Genomic DNA, 16,728 nt, shown 5'->3' on the forward strand with positions numbered 1-16,728 from the left:
GATTTTTCCCCATTGTGGTCCTATGAACTCCTGTGTCCACATAACAGCATACACTGGATACAATGGTGCCTTATATCAAATTAGGCTATTGGTGGCATTATTATTATTCCTCTTTTATCTCAGGATTTGAGACCCAAAGCTGCTCACAACCTTAAATAGCCTATACAATTAAAAAACCTACAAAACATAAATATTAAAATAGAAATATCCCACTATTGTCAACACACTCCCATTTGGGTACATTCACCAGCCCTCGGTATTTTTGGTTGACTTCAAATCTTGTGTCTTGTTGCTTTCAAGTTTGAGCTGGGGACAATTCCACTAACAGGACCTTTTTGTGGTTTCAGGCAAGACTCGATAGGCCTTCAGGAACCATTTGCAATGTGGAAAGTAGTGTACTGTTGACTGCCATGCTCAGATTCACCCATGCCTAGCTTTCCTGGCTCTATATGATTTTAGAGCATGCTCCAGACCATTTGATGCTCTCTTGTCTAGTGCTGTTGTTACCTCTTTGTAGGGGTTGCAATTGGCTTCTTATACTTGCATATAAATGCATCTGTTTTACCAAGACTAACTTCAAAGGATTCTACTAGCACCAGAGAGCCAAAAGCTGTTCTATGATGATTGGTGATGTGTTCTTTCACTTCATTCACAAGGCTAGGGTCTTTGTCTTTGCGACTTGACTTAATTGATATCATGGCACTCTGGGTGCAGTCATTAGCAACTTCTACAGAGATGTGATTCTCAGATTCAGGACCACTGTTAATGCCATGAGCAAGGCACTTATACAACTCTCTACTAAGTAACAGCACCAGAGTTCCCCCAGCGCAGAGCACCCTGAAAAAATAACAACCAGAAGGTAATTATTAACATATATCCTTTAGCTTTATTATTAATTCCTGTTCCTATAAGATACTTTTTAGCATACATAATACTTTGTGATTCTTTTTGTTTGTTATGTTCATTTATCCTCATAATTATGTGGCCTTATTATGTAAAAAAGAAGCCATCTTAGTGGGATCCACTGTTTTACGCTCCTGTCACCCTTCTGAATTCAGTAACAACTCCTAATCATTGGCTTTTCCTATTCTGATTTGATACCATGATATTTGTCTAGCATAATAATAACAATAACAATAATAACAACCACAACAACCACAACAACAATGTTATATCTTACCCATCTCTCCTTTGCAGTTTACAGAAATATTACTTTTTTAACTGTTTTTTGGCACGCACTTGGTTACATGCTAGTCTGTGATTTCATTTCGTATTTCTCAGGTACTGGAATACACATACCTTTCAAGTTCTTGAAAAACATCTGGCAGTAACTCCATGTCTTTGGTTATTTTGAACTTTTTTCCAAAGGGGATGTCCGCCAAAACAACATCAATGCTTTCTGAAGGCAATGGCAATGCTATAGAGGTATTGCACAATGAATCACAATTAGAACAAAACAGTAGCATTTAACAGAAACCTCTGAAAACAAAATCTCAGCCATTACTCTCTTGTGTATAAATAAAGAACTAATGCATACCAACCAGGGACTTCCAGCGAATCACAAGACACCACCAATATTTATGTGCATTCAGATATCAGGGGAATTGCAATTACAGTAGAGTCTCGCTTATCCAACAGAAATGGGCCGGCAGAATGTTGGATAGCGAAAATGTTGGATAATAAGGAGGGATTAAGGAAAAGCCTGTTAAACATCAAATTAGATTAAGATTTTACAAATTAAGCACTAAACATCATGCTTTACAACAAATCGACAGAAAAAGCAACTGAATACATGATAACGTGATGCAGTAATTACTGTATTTAGGAATTTAGCACCAAAACATTGCAATGTATTGAAAACACTGACTACAAAAACATTGACTACTAAAAGGCAGACTGTGTTGGATGATACAGAATGTTGGATGAGCGAAGGCTGGATAAGTGAGACTGACTCTACTGTACAATCTTTCTGACTGATAGTGACCTTATGGCGACTCCTTTCCACCTGAAAAATTTTTATGGGACCCGGGCATATAGGTATATAAATCAGGTATAAAAATAAAACATTTATTGATAACAAATCTGCACTTGCAAGGCTTGCTAAACAGGCTGATTTTCCTTTTTATGAAGTACAATTGAAGCATCTTTTGCAGAGCCTATTGTAAACATTGCACAACAGATTCATGTAATTGGTCATGTTCAGAAATTGTTTATTGTGGCCAAATGTTTCATGACCCCAACATTGAGCTAAGGGGACCCCATTTGGGGTCATGACCCCTAGTTTAAGAAGCAGTGCTCCAGATGATCTCTCTCAGAGAAGAAATCTTAGGATTTCTGGCATGGGAAAAATGAGAGAAACTACAAGAATCAAACCCTGCTATTTTCAAATTAAGATCCCCTTGTCAGTTAACATGAATGGTTGCTGTGCTAAGTTGGATATAAATTACATTTCTTAAGAGACTGTTTTAGACAATTCTTAAAAAGCATATCACTTGCCATGCTTTACTTAAACTCATTTTGTTCCACTGTTATCTCTGATCAGACAGGTTTCTGAAATATTTGTGTCCCAAAGAAAAAAATGGAATGCATTCATTCCAGAGTAGAAATTTCTCTTTCAAATCATTAAGGCTTTAAAAGCAAACTATTCTCTGTCTCCAAGCCACAGTTCCAAAGGGACCCACGTATGAGTCTACCAATAACTTTTATCAGATCAAGGGTTCAAGTTGCACAGAACCAGTCTGAAAAACATGCAAGCTTTTAAACTTTATTTTATTTTATGCTACTCGGGTTACAAAGGAATTTTCTGTGAACTGTTTTGCATCCCATCTTTTTATCAAAAAAAAAACCCACAGAAGAGAAGAGAAGAGAAACCCAGAAAGCTTTGATCTGTACTTGGGGGAAATTAATCCTGCCAAATCTTACCTGTCACAGAAGCTTTCAGTAACTGAATCTTATCCATTAAGTTTGCTGCTTTAATATTTGTGTAGGCTCCTTGCAACTGTGCATCACTTATGTCAGTCCCCAAGTAATTTACATCCTGAAGAAGAAACGAATACTTACATTAGGACAGGGGAAGCAATGTTATTAAAATATACTCAGCAAGATATACTTATTCTAAAACAAAACAAACTGCAGAATCTAAAGCTACCGGAGCCAGTAGTTTGCATATCAGTGAATTTCTAAACTAAAAGCTAACACAGTTCATAAAAGATATTTAGAAGTTGTGGTTTTTTCTCCTGCTATTGTAGAAGAGAATATTTTTATGGAAAAGATATGTCCACAGAAAATTACACCTTCATATGGCAAAACTTCATATATGTTATTAGAAAATAACATACTGGCCATTCCATTGCAGCTTCCAAAAGTATTGTTCCTAAACCACAAGTAGGATCCAACACAAATGCACCGGCCTATGTAGAAAGAGGAAAAATAACATATACATATGAATAATCTTTACGATGACTCTTAGCAACCTTTATTGATGCCACAAAGTCCAGGAGGGATCCTTCATCTGAGGTCATTTAACAAATGTGAGTTGGACCGTCTGTAAAATACAACACCCTGTGATTACCCCCAAGAATAGAGCCAACTGAGTCCAGTGGGTCTTCAATTAAGAGAGCATCGAATTGCAGACTCAGGAGATTACACTACTTCACTCCTTCATTTAAGTACTCTCTGTGACAACTTCCCACGAGGATTTCTCAGTAATTAAAGGTTTATTACCTTGATTTCAGCAAGGGACACCATAGCCCAAGCAATGGTAGATCGCAACCCAATAGTTCTGATATATGCTCGGTTTGACAAGGGAAGTCTGCAAACCAATATAAAAAGATTTAAAAACATCAGGTTATATAATATTCTGTTCCCCTTAACCCAAAGTTCACCCTTACTCTAACAGAAACAGAACTGAACAGTAGGTTATCCATAATAATGCTTTGCTTTCATTAGAGAGTTCTGGGGTCCCCCTGTTTACTTTGGGCTGCCCCAGGCCTGCAAATACTTCAATCTCGCTATTCTCCTTGTTTTTAAGTCTAAACAGCAAAGCAATATTGTACCCCTTGGAAGTGGAAAAGAGTGCAACTATGTTTTGCACAAGGCTCAGGAAAGTCTATAAGGGACAGCAGGCTGTTTTGGGTGTTTCCCCTTTTTGTTTGGAAGCCACCTGTAATCTGTTTGAAGCCACCTGTAATGTGCTCTTAGGGACAATCTCACTTCCTCCTTCAACCAGTTTTCTTTCAAATTTCCCTGAAAATATAGCACAATCATAAATATTTCCTCATTTTTTGTTGTTAGAAAGTTGTTTGCTCATTGTGCTAGTCCTTTAAAATTCAAAGGAAATTATGTCATTGTTAGAAAATGTCACACAATACCTTTTATTTATGATAATCCAATGAAAGAATCATATGTACATAAACATAATGAACAGTAATTTTGAATGTCATATCTACCTAAAAACCGGTATCCCAATGATACAGTAAATATCATTTAGATGCACAAAGATCTGAAAGGTAATGGAAAATTTACAGTTAAGAGTAACTTGAACTGTTAGGCTACAATCCTACACACGCTTACTGTTGAACTCAATGGTCTGAAGTTGGGGAAACAAATTACAGGCAGTCCCCTAGTTATAAACATCCAACTTATGTACGACTTTTAGTTAAGAATGCGGGTGAAACAACAGGAAGTGAGAGAAATTGGTTCAGGCTGTGCTTATCTTCGTGACTGTGTCTCTCTCTACGAACTGGCGCAGGCTCTTAGATCTTCTGGGGAGGTCCTTCTCTCGCTCCCACTTCTGTCTCAAGCACGGTTGCTGGGGACAAGGGAGAGGACCTTCTCGGTGATGGCCCCCCGGCTCTGAAACTCTCTCCCCAGGGAAATCAGACTAGCCCCCACCCTGTCCACCATCCATAAAGACTTGAAGACTCTGAAGTTTCAACCTGCCTTTGAACAATAGATCAGTTCGTAATTTATTTCTGCCCAGTCCGAATTGTTTCCTCTCCTGGCTTCCAGCACTTTATTCCCATTCCTGGTTCTATTGCCCTGTGTTTTGCACAAACCCTGCCCTTTCCCTTGCAATTTATTTATCACACTTTTGATCCTCTGATGTATTTTATGACTCTTTTATTCTGTGTTTTAATTGCTCTTAATTATATTGTTGTTATGCATTTTATTTTATATTTTGTACACTTGTTTTTTCGAGCTTGGTCCCCATGTAAGCCTCCCCGAATCCCTTCAGGGAGATGGGAATAAAACTATAAAGTTATAAGATTAAAGTTATTATTATTATTATTATTATTATTATTATTATTATTATTATTATTATTATTATTATAAATCAACCCCTCGGAAGGGATATTCATTCCTGGAAGAGTTATTATGGGGAAATGGTGTCTCCACTGAAGCTTAAGGATTGGTGATAAAGCTTCAGTACAGACACCATTTCCCCATGATAACTTTTCCAGGACTATGGAACTCCCTCCCCAACACATTCCCTCCTGGCCTTCAGAAAAAAAGTAAAAACTTGGCTATGGGACCAAACCTTTGGGCAGTAAGCAATATAAGGAATGATCAGGGATTATGTGCAATCAGTATTTGATATTTGGAACGGCCTTGGATTATGATTTTTGGATTATGTGATTTTAATTTTTATATTAATATGTTTTAACTCCACATTTTAATGTCTAAATGTTGTTACTTTTAAAGATCTAATTGATAGTTATTTGTTATGGTTGTTTTATGTTAGGTTTGTATGTAAGGCATTACATTTTGCCATAAATATGTTGGAAACAGCTTTGTGTCCCCTGCTGGGGTTAGAAAAGCTGTATACAAGTGAAGTAAGTAAGTAAGTAAATAAATAAATAACCCTTTCGAGGGGTATATTTTTCTCACTTCCTGTTGTCTGACCAGCATTCTTAACTAGGAGTCATAAGTCAGATGTTTGTACCAACAAGCCAAATATTCCAAAATTCTTTATCACAGGGACTGAAAGTGCGGTGAAATCTTCTGAACAGGGACACAGACAGCAAAACACCCCCCATGGCTGTTAGCCCTTCCCTATGCTATCCAAAGCAAGTATGCATGCATGCATGCATGTACCACACACACACACACACACTGTTGGCTGAAGTTACACTTAAAAATGTACCTGTTCCAACTTACATACAAATTCAACTCAGGAACAAACCTATAGAACCTATCTTGTTCCTAACCTGGGGACTGCCTATATTTATTATTTCAATCAGCTTTGCCAAATGATATCTTCCTTTTATTTATAGTAATATAAGCAACCTGTTCCTCAAACAGATGTGTCACCATACTGGGGCTTCATCTTTACTAATACATATGTCTCAGCTGCATTTATACTGCACCGGGGACATCCGTATAGATCTAAGGTCATATCCTGGTGCTTCCCAGTCGACAGAAATGTTTACACTGGTGCAGAAATGTGAAAAGAGGAAGAGCAGAGAAGAATGCAACACTATGTTGAACATTTCTGTTGCTTTTCTTTGGAGAAGGGCCCAAAGAGCTTGAAAGCTAACAGAAACATACTACTAGTGATGAGTGGTAAGGTATCTGAATGACTTTATGTCATCTATGCATTGGCCATGCATAGGTTAAAATGGGAGATCGTGAGAAACCCAAATCCACACTATGTCCAAGATCCAGCATCAATAAGACAAAGCATAATTTTATACCAACAGATGTATGCTTCCGTTGTGATGTTCCATTTCATCATGACATTACAACATTGCACAACCAATGTGCACTGATACACAAGGCATAATCACCAGAGTCATGCAACAATGCTGTGCATCATTCAATGACATCAATGACATGCCTAACTCCATAAAACTTCAACTGAATACTGTACAGCCATAACATTTCAGTCAAAAATGCCTACCACTGGCATAAGGCAATGTATACAAGTGTGAGAGACTAACAGGCTGCCAGACTATAGATATCCCGTGTCTAAATTTTTCCCTATTTCACGTTTTCAAAACATGCTTGGTTTTATATACTGATGATTCTATTAAACCAGATTCTCAATTCATCCTGTTTGAATATTGCTAAAGTCTTTCATCACCTCAATATCAGGATGTCTCAAATCTGCTTTCCATCCAAAATTTTTCATAAGAGCTATTCCAATTATTCTCCCCATCTCCTAAAAAGACAAAAACAAATCAGCTGCAGAGGATATTTTACAATGAATAGATTCTGAACTTGAAGCAAATGAGGAAAAACACACATGGTAACAGTGAATGCTTCAAAATGGCAAAGTCAAATTGATACTCCAGTGAGGCCAGGGATGTTTGCTCCGAATCTATACTAAGAATTAAAGTCCTGCAATAACACCAATAAGTATTTAGATGTTATTAGAATACAAGTCAAGCAACTGTTTTGTATATTTTGTTATTTGCAATCCAAAATACAAAGAATTTTTTTCAATAGAATCTATTGATTCCTTCCCATTTTTTTCAATATCCACCGTTTTAGAAAATGAACATTGTTTTTACTGAATAACTGTATCTTTAGAATGACATCCTTGAAATCTAACTTGGGTAGAAATAATCAAGCAACATTCTGCATCACAACCCTATTTTGGACCGTTAATTGCAATTTCAAAAGATAGAACATAATAGTCTATAAATCTATTTTTTTCTTTTAATGGTATTATTCAGAATGCAAAACACTAATTATTTTTGTCCAACCCCCCTAGGCAGTGGAATGTCTTCATTACAGGCCTGCAATTCAGTATACTTAATGATGACTGATTATGCATGCATATCAAATAAATAAAACTCCTTTCTCAGTTGCCTCCAGGATATTCTGGAGTAGAAGTGCACAATCAAGAGCATTGGTTCCTAATTCAAACTGTATACATTCTGGTTACAATAAAAAATACAATGCTTTCTGAATAACCAGCACATAAGCCAAATGCCTTCTTGCTAATAGTATTCAATTAATGAAAACTGTGAGTGTTACAGCCTTCATTATATCCATTTTGTGATCATGCATTTTCAGATTTCCAGGCTGTGCGCTCCCCTGTGCCAGGATCAATTAAAACTAAATTTGAAGATGCTCCAATTAATTAGCAGCAGCTTTAAAACAACTTCAAAATTGGGTTGCTGTGAGTTTTCTGGGCTGTATGGCCACATTCCAGAAGCATTCTCTCCTGATGTTTCACCCACATCTATGGCCCAAAACACATCCTTGATTTGTGTTTGGGCACTACGTTTAGTGGTCCTTGCATTTAGTGGACCACCAAACACAGCATCAAGGAACATGAAAGGCACTGTAGACTAATTCAACTAGGGAAGTAAGTCATAGCAGAGCACCTGATGAACCAACCTGGATACAGCATATTATTTGAGAACACAGAAATGCTGGACCACTCTCACAACCACCATGTTAGACTACACAGAGAAGCCACTGAAATCCACAAACATGTGGACAATTTCAACAGAAAGGAGGAAATCATGAACATGAACAACATCTGTCTTCCAGTACTAAAAAACTGTAAAATCTGGACAGTAAATAAAGAACAACACTCAGAAAACAGGGGAATTCCAGACAAGAAACAATCAGGGCCAGCTAACACCTCCTAACAAAGGATTCCCCCAGGCAGGAATCAGCCAGGCTTTGAATATGCAAGGCCATTAAATGCTAATCAAGGTGGCTAACTGCAACATTTAAACTTGCCTCATACAGACAAGAATTTTTTCTCTCACCCTGGACATTGTTCCGCAGATATATAAACCTCACTTGCCTAATTTCCAACAGACCTCACAACCTCTCAAGATGCCTGTTATAGATGTGGGCAAAGCATCAGGAGAAAATGCTTCAGGAATGTGGCCATACAGCCCGGAAAACTCACAGCAACCCAGTGATTCCAACCATGTAAGTCTTTGACAACACATTGAACTTCAAAATGGTTTGTGAGCATTAAATCCCTCCATAAAGTTATTATGCACAACACGCAACTGCATAGAGGAAGATCAAGCTGATTCACTCAAGCAGCCACTTCCATGACTCTAACTGACCAACAGTACTTTTTCTTCAAATCTAGGAAAACATCTATAACTAACGCCTCACAGCCTTTGCTACTTTCAGAGACTCTGTTAAATCAAAATTCTTGGATGATATTCCCTACATACATTTGATTATACCACATTTTCATTTATTGCCATTCAAATTCTGGAATGTTTGACATACCTGTGCCGTAAATGTTTTCGCAAGCAGCCCACTACAGCGGCAAGATACTCTGAAACTAAAGTAGCTGTTGCTCTCAAGAGGCTTTTCTTGGAGATGTTCAGGAGCTGTTTCTATAAAAGGTGAGACCTGGGACACGTCACTGTCCTTATGAGCCTCTGATATGTCACATCTTTGCTGTTTTTCAACTTGACCTTCTGCAGGAACTCTCTCTAGTACGGGGTCACTCTTCTGTTTTTTATTTTTGATGATATTTCTCTCATCTTCCAATTTCCGTTTTTGGGAATTGGGACATTTCTGAGGCAGGACTTCTGGGTTTGAGTCCTGATCATGAAGATGTTTCCAAAAAGCAACAATATCCAGCCAACAACTGGGATTCTCTTTTACAAGATTCTGAATATCATGGACCACTTTTCCTGAAATAAAAACAGAATTTTAAATTAAATCTTTAAAACTTGTAGAACATGCCATTTCATACCACATACCAAGACACTGTATATTTTAAATCTTGTTACTGTGTGACTTCTAGTCATTTGTGACTTATGGTGACTGAGACAACCCTGATGCGCATAAGCAAGTAAATAAACAAATAAATAACTGTATGTGTTGTCGAAGACTTTCATGGCCAGAATCACTGGCTTGTTGTGAGTTTTTTAAATTTAAGAACACAGAAATGCTAGACCACTTTAACAACCACCATGTCAGACTACACAGAAAAGCCAATGAAATCCACAAGCATGTGGACAATTTCAACAGAAAGGAGGAAACAACGAACATGAACAAAATCTGGCTACCATTATTTAAAAACTCTAAAATCAGGTCAGTAAATAAAGAACAACACTCAGAAAACAGGGGAATTCCATACAAGAAACAATTAGGGCCAGCTAACACCTCCCAACAAAGGATTTCCCCAGGAAGGAATCAGCCAGGCTTTGAATATGCAATGCAATTAAATGCTAATCAAGGTGGCCAATTGCAACATTCAAGCAGACAAGAGTTATTTCCCCTACCCTGGAAATTCCACAGATATATAAACCTCACTTACTTAGTTTCCAACAGACCCCTCAACCTCTGAAGATGCCTGCCATAGATGTGGGCGAAAAGTCAGGAGAGACTTCTGGAACATGGCCATACAACTCACAACAACCCAACTTTATTTATATTTTGCCCTATCTCCACAAAGGGACTCAGGGCAGATTCCGGCAACAGAAAGCAAACATTCAATGCATATACAATAAAAATACAAATACATTAACACACTTCTCAGACCTAAAATAAACTAACATATATCAATTTATACCCACATGATTAAGGGTTTTCTTTCACACGCTTTTGTGGGCATTAGTTTGTCTGACCACCACTATTTGAAGCTAGTAGGTTTGTGCATTTGTATGGAATGACTTACCATTTCTGTTTGTTCTATCCATACGGCCCCATTTCAGTTTCTATTCACCGCTTATGAGCTTTTCTGTCCAAGGTCCAAAAAAACAAAAAAAAAAATCAGGCCTTGGGTGGCAAAGCGCCAGGCCCTGTGAGTGAGCGTTCAGTGCTCGACTGTAGGCCCTGCGAGTCGGCCTATGAGACATTGAGCGCTCGAATGCTCGTAGGCCCGGCAGGCAGGGCCTACGAGCATCGAGTGCCCGGTGCTTGGCTGAAGGCCCTGTGAGCCAGGGCCTACAGCCAAGTGACGAAAATCAGCTGACCAAATGGCTACCATTCCCTTCTGCCTTCCGTTTCACTGTTTCTTTTGTTCTCGTGGGGTTGTACCGTTCAGTGCAATCCGAATGGACAAAGTGGTACAAAACCATGAAAGAAACAGATGAAACAGAATTCGAGCTCAACCCTAGAAGCTAGTTTTGAACTGCGTTAAGTGGTCAGTGAAGATGAAGCAAAAGACTAAATATTTTACCTTTGTTTCTAGAGACTGCAAGTGGAGGGTATTTGTCCAGTAGCAGAAATAACCGCTCAGCAGACTTCAACTTCTTCAGCGTATCCAAGTCAGCACCAGTGGTGAAGAAAACTTTTCCTGATACATATTCTACCTTGACAGATAATGGGTACATTGATGACACAATAAATCTGAAAAACATATCCCCCTGAATGTATGTACTTACTACTGTACTTATTTTACTTTCTCAAAGAATCATAGATACAACATCTGGAAGCAGTCAAATGGTTTATTTGGAAGTGACCCTAGACGCCTATTTACAAAGTCAATCACTGTCAATAAGGTCATTTTTTGTGTATGCATGAGCAAAAAGGTGGTTTGGGAGAAGTGGATGGACTGGTATGAATGTATTACCATAAATATTGGAAGGATTTTTTTATAATCCTATGCATATTTATTTGAAAGACCATTTAATAAGAAGTTGAACTACTTCTGGATAAACATGCAAAGGGCCTGGGCTACAGGATTGGATTTTAAGGGTGATATAGGCCCCTTCTACACTGCCATAAAAATCCAGATTATCTGCTTTGAACTAGATTATATGGCAGTGTAGATATGGCAGAGGATCGGGCAACTTGGAAGGCACTGAACAGACTACATTCTGGCACCACAAGGTGCAGAGCCAACCTTAAGAAATGGGGCCACAAAGTGGAGTCCATGACATGTGAGTGTGGAGAAGAGCAAATCAAAGATGGTTTGCACTATGGATGACCTTCTTACAGCAACACCAGAGGCACTCCAAGTGGCCAGCTACTGGTCAAAGGACATTTAGTATAATGCCAAGGTTTTTTTTAACTTTGTGTTTTCAAATACATTACAACTTGTACCCCAGGTCTGCTTCTGACACGATAAATAGTTCAAAGCAGGTAATGTGGATATCTGCTTTGATAATATGGATATCTTATTTGATAATATGGATTATATGGCAGTGTAGAGGGGACATAGATAAACTACATTTACTTTTTTATTTCGTGTCAAAAGCATTGCATAAATAAGTTTAAAACTGATAAAATAGAAAGAACACAAGTAGCTAAATAGTTTTACACCAAAAACAGGGAACAGCAACTGCATTTTCTGTAGTTTTAACAGTTCTTCCTCTGTGCATGAGGCAGGACATTGTGAGCAAGCATACAGATGTGGAGTTGTCTGTTCTGCTCCACAGTCGCACAAGGTAGAGGATTCTTGTTGGTAGTGCCATTTTGCCAGGTTGTCTTTTGATCTGCTCATTCCGCTTCTGAGTGTGTTCAGGGACTGCCATTCTTGGTTTGCCCCTGAAGGAAGACCCTTGTGGGGGGCTATCCAATTGGGATTGCCTGATTTTGCTGCCCACAGGGATATTCTTACTGTTGCTGGAGGAACATTTAGAGCAGTGGTGGTTCACATGAAACTTTCCCTTGATTTAAGTCTACTGGAAGGAGGCTGATAGCCATACAGTGGGTGGCTTTCACAGTGTTCAACTTTATTTCTCTCACAATTGGCAGCAACTTCCCGTCGCACATCAGGAGGAGCAATGCGAGCTACCTTATAGAGTCTATCAAAAGGTGTAGGTTTGAGACATCCTGTGATTATTCTACATGTCTCATTCAGTGCTATATTCACCTGCTTCGCGTGGGGAAATTTATGCCAGCCACATGCCCTGACTTAACTTGGATATCACACAGACAGGGGATAGCACAGGCCTGCTATAACAAAGCTTTTCACGATTGTTGCTATTTTAAAGCATTTTTGAATTTGAAATAAAAGACCTCCCCCTGTTCTTTCACAAATTAATCAGTTTTGTTATTATAGATGAGATATCCTGTATCTGAAATGCTTGGGTCCAGTAGAGTCCCACTTATTCAACATTCACTTATCCAACGTTCTGGATTATCCAATGCAGTCTGCCTTTTAGTAGTCAATATTTTTGTAGTCAATGTTTTCAATACATTGTGATATTTTGGTGCTAAATTCATAAATACAAATTTGACAGAAAAAATAGTTCAATACGCAGTAATGCTATGTAGTAATTACTCTACATAGCATTACTGCGTATTGAACTACTTTTTCTGTCAAATTTGTTGTAAAATATGATGTTTTGGTGCTTAATTTGTAAAATCATAATCTAATTTGATGTTTAATAGGCTTTTCCTTAATTCATCCTTATTATCCAACATATTCGCTTATCCAACGTTCTGTCGGTCCGTTTATGTTGGATAAGTGAGACTCTACTGTATTTGCACATACGCAGTGAGATACCTTTGAGACAGGACTCCAAATCTAAACACAAAATCAATTTATGTTTCATATACATCTTATATGTATAGTATGAAGATAATTTTATACACAATATTTTTAGGTCTGTGTACACGAAACCACCAAAAAAAAAGTGTCTCTGTCTCAGTTATGAATATGGTCAGTTTTAGATTTTGGAGTATTTTTGATTTCCAGATAATAGATGAGGAACCCATATTTAGCTTTTATTAATTGCGGATGCTAATGTTCCAGTGTGCTTTCTCCCCCAACTGCTTTCGAATGGATTTGTGTGTTTCATATCAATGAATTAAAGTGTTTTGGAGGAATATTAGAAGTATTCAAACCCTTTCTTATTCTTTACTTCCCAAAGAAATCCTTTGTAAGTTACATATTGCAAACATTTTCCTTCTTTTTCAATATAGATCAGGCCTGATCCAACTTGGGCCCTCCAGGTGTTTTGGACTTCAACTCCCACAATTCCTAACAGCCTACCGGCTGTTAGGAATTGTGGGAGTTGGAAGTCCAAAACACCTGGAGGGCCCAAGTTGGCCCAGGCCTGATGTTTGTCCCCTATTTGTGTGACCATTCCATAGCGCTCATCATGGACGTGAGAGGCTTCACGGAAAGGGGCTTGTAGCTCACCTCCGTGGCGCCCAGCCGCGTCCGTACCTCCCTCAGCAAGAAGGGCTCCATCCCGCGACCCGCCGTGCAAAAAAATCGGGCCGAGGAGTTTTCCAAGATGGTACCAGGCCGGGTTTTCTCTCCCTTCGAAACGGACACCGCCACTGGCAAATCCGCCATCTTGGATTCCCTTCCTCAGCTTGGGATCATATCGCCCCCTGCAGGCCACGCCCGCCATTTTCCTCTCATGCAGACGCCAAGGAAAAAAGTTTTGGACTTCAACTCCCAGAAGCCTCAGCTGCGTTGGCCAGTGATGAGGGATTCTGGGAGTTGAAGTCCAAACAACTCCTGAAGGACCAGAGTTTGGGAAACACTGCACTTTAGGCCCACCTGAACTGCTCTCACTCAATGCTATGGAATCCTGGGAGTTGTAGCATTACAAAGACTTCTCTGCCCAATTATGATTGGTCCCTCCCCAACTAAAATTCCTATAGCATCGAGCCATTGCAATGTTTGAAAGCAGGAAAGACAAGGCCAAGCATTAAACTACTTAAGGTTTGTAGATCTTTCTCTCCCGTTGGCTCCAGTCAGGCCTACAAAATTTTCACAAGTTTTTGGCCTTAAGCTATCTGAAGGAGGTCAAAAATTATTTTGCAAATGACTATCCATTATGGGCGACATTGTGTATTACTGTATTGTGGAAGGCTTTCATGGGTTGCTGTGAGTTTTCCGTGCTGTATGGCCATGTTACAGAAGCATTCTCTCCTGATGTTTCACCCACATTTACGGCAGGCATCCTCAGAGGTTGTGAGGTATACTGGAAACTAGTGGTGTTTATATATCTATGGAATGTCCAGGGTGGGAGAAAGAGAATCATAGGGTTGGAAGAGATCCAAAGAGCTGTCAGTCCAACCCCATTCTGCCATGCAAGAACACACAATCAAAGCACTCCTGACAGATGGCCATCCAGCCTTTGCTTAAATACCTCCTGTGTAGGAGATTCCACTATACTCCCAGGCAGAGCATATTCCACTGTTGAACAGCTCTTTCCACCAGAAGATTTTTCCTAATGTTTAGGTGGGTTTATATTTGAAAAAATGACCATATTTTTATTTCATTATTGCTCTCAGAATTGCTTTGAATTATACCCGATGGATGAAGCCCCAGGCCTTAGTATCATCTGTTTGACCCATCTTTTAATGACTGCAGCATTCCATTGCAATGTATCATGTGGACAAAATGACTTCAACACCAAGGCAGGTTTGTTTTTCTCCCTCCCTCTCCCACTGATGTCTCTGTATTTGAGGAATCATCTAAACCTTGCAGACATTTCTTGCTCTCTTTTGGTTCACTTAATAATGTCATCACACTAATATGGAGTTTGGAGTTTTTATTGTGACCAACCATCAATTACAGCTTCCTTTGCTATTTGTACTATCTCATAGCCATTTGAACACTAGAGGGTAGTGTCGGCCTTTGAATTGTGAGTAAATGTATTTCTTTGTTGGCTGAACTTGAGCAAAAATGCTCCATAATTCACTATCAGAACCTCCAATCCTATTTAGCATCACAAGGATTCTTCTGAATTCTTTACACTAAGGATAGGTAGTTTTCACACTTGTTCGAAGTACTTTCTCCAGTCTTTTAAATAAAACCCCAAGTGCAGTTTGAAACTGAATTATATGTTGTGTAGGCTCATATAACACAGGTGACTGTATTATATGAGTCTATACTGACCATATAATACAGTTTCAAACTGCACTATATGGCATTGTAGTTGGGGCTCAAGATACATCAACAACAGGTGTAAAATGGACCTTCCAACATAATTTGTGATTAGCAATGGCTCTGCTCCATTTATGAAAGGTCATGATAGATGGAGGTCCCTGTGGGAATCTTCCAACTCAATTGTTCTATGATTCTAAGGACAAAATGCAACTGCAGGTGTAGTTTGCCAAAATTTGGCCATTATCTTATTTTGTCAAGGCAATGCAAATCACCAAGTTATGTACCATTAGTTCCTAATCTACCATCTTCCTGTCTCTGTTTTATGCTGTTTTGGTTGAAATGTGTAGAAAGAAGCCAGATGGTCTGAGATTTGTAAACATTTTGGGATCTTAGGCCCTGCCTGGACTTGCAAATGCTACCAAAATACCCACATGTTCTCTCTTTTAATCCTTTTAATTTAATTTCACCTGGGAATCTACTCGCTGGCCTTCCATCAAAGCAGTGTTTGATGCACCAGGGAAGCTCGTGGCGTTTGTGAGCCAGTCTGAATCAGGTGAATAATACACTAAAAATGATGAGATCTCAATGGATTTCAAGTTCTACTAGTTCTTTGATTAGTGAGAGAATTATTTATTTATTTATTTACAGTATTTATATTCCGCCCTTCTCACCCCGAAGGGGACTCAGGGCGGATCACATTATAACACACATAGGGCAAACATTCAATGCCCATAAACACATCAAACAGAGACTGAGAGACACACGCAGAGGCAAGTTAACCTTCTTCTGAGGGGATGTTCGATTCTGGCCACAGGGGGGAGCAGCTGTTTCATCATCCACACTGACGGCACTTCCTCATTCCAGGTCGTAAATTAGTTAATCTTGCCTCCCCACTTTATAAGTGGTACCTTATCTCCTACTTGATAGATGCAACTATCTTTCGGGTTGCTAGGTCAGCAACGAGCAGGGGCTATTTTTTATTTTTAATT

General features: G+C 38.9%; 1 protein-coding gene and 1 long non-coding RNA gene across 7 annotated transcripts in view; one reads left to right on the top strand and one right to left on the bottom strand.

Annotated features, from left to right (window-relative positions):
- Positions 1-332: 332 nt before the first annotated feature.
- thumpd2 (THUMP domain containing 2) lies at positions 333-14,264 on the bottom strand. 6 transcript variants are annotated; one of them, XM_062968928.1, is made up of 10 exons: positions 14,060-14,264; positions 11,120-11,248; positions 9,214-9,626; positions 7,085-7,162; positions 4,449-4,501; positions 3,724-3,811; positions 3,339-3,410; positions 2,923-3,037; positions 1,300-1,417; positions 333-837 (listed from the first exon to the last, which is right to left on the bottom strand). In XM_062968928.1, the coding sequence occupies exons 1-10, from the start codon at positions 14,247-14,249 to the stop codon at positions 504-506; spliced, it is 1,590 nt and encodes a 529-aa protein (XP_062824998.1). In that variant the 5' UTR covers positions 14,250-14,264; the 3' UTR covers positions 333-503. The 6 variants fall into 6 exon arrangements, with proteins under 6 accessions (XP_062824998.1, XP_062824997.1, XP_062824999.1 ...); XM_062968927.1 differs by having other exon boundaries at positions 14,033-14,264; XM_062968929.1 differs by having other exon boundaries at positions 11,120-11,252; positions 14,033-14,218.
- An 88-nt stretch (positions 14,265-14,352) lies between these two features.
- Positions 14,353-16,728, top strand: part of LOC103283053 (uncharacterized) — a 33,975-nt gene continuing 31,599 nt past the window's right edge. Inside the window, exons 1-2 of the long non-coding RNA XR_010002301.1 lie at positions 14,353-14,566; positions 15,142-15,271. This is a non-coding gene — a long non-coding RNA (uncharacterized LOC103283053). The remainder of the gene's footprint in view (positions 14,567-15,141; positions 15,272-16,728) is intronic.

This window comes from Anolis carolinensis, chromosome 1, assembly GCF_035594765.1.
Source record: "Anolis carolinensis isolate JA03-04 chromosome 1, rAnoCar3.1.pri, whole genome shotgun sequence".
Lineage (NCBI taxonomy): Eukaryota > Metazoa > Chordata > Lepidosauria > Squamata > Dactyloidae > Anolis > Anolis carolinensis.

Bases quoted from the DNA above. Each gene is read 5' to 3' on its own strand.
- thumpd2 (XM_062968927.1), bottom strand. From the start codon at position 14,249: ATGGCGGGCGTGGCCTGCAGGGGGCGATATGATCCCAAGCTGAGGAAG. The intron at 3,038-3,338 runs GTATGTTATTTT...TTTCTTCTTCAG, and splicing joins AAGCTGCAATGGAATGGCCA to GATGTAAATTACTTGGGGAC. The intron at 1,418-2,922 runs GTAAGATTTGGC...ATACCTCTATAG, and splicing joins ACTGAAAGCTTCTGTGACAG to CATTGCCATTGCCTTCAGAA.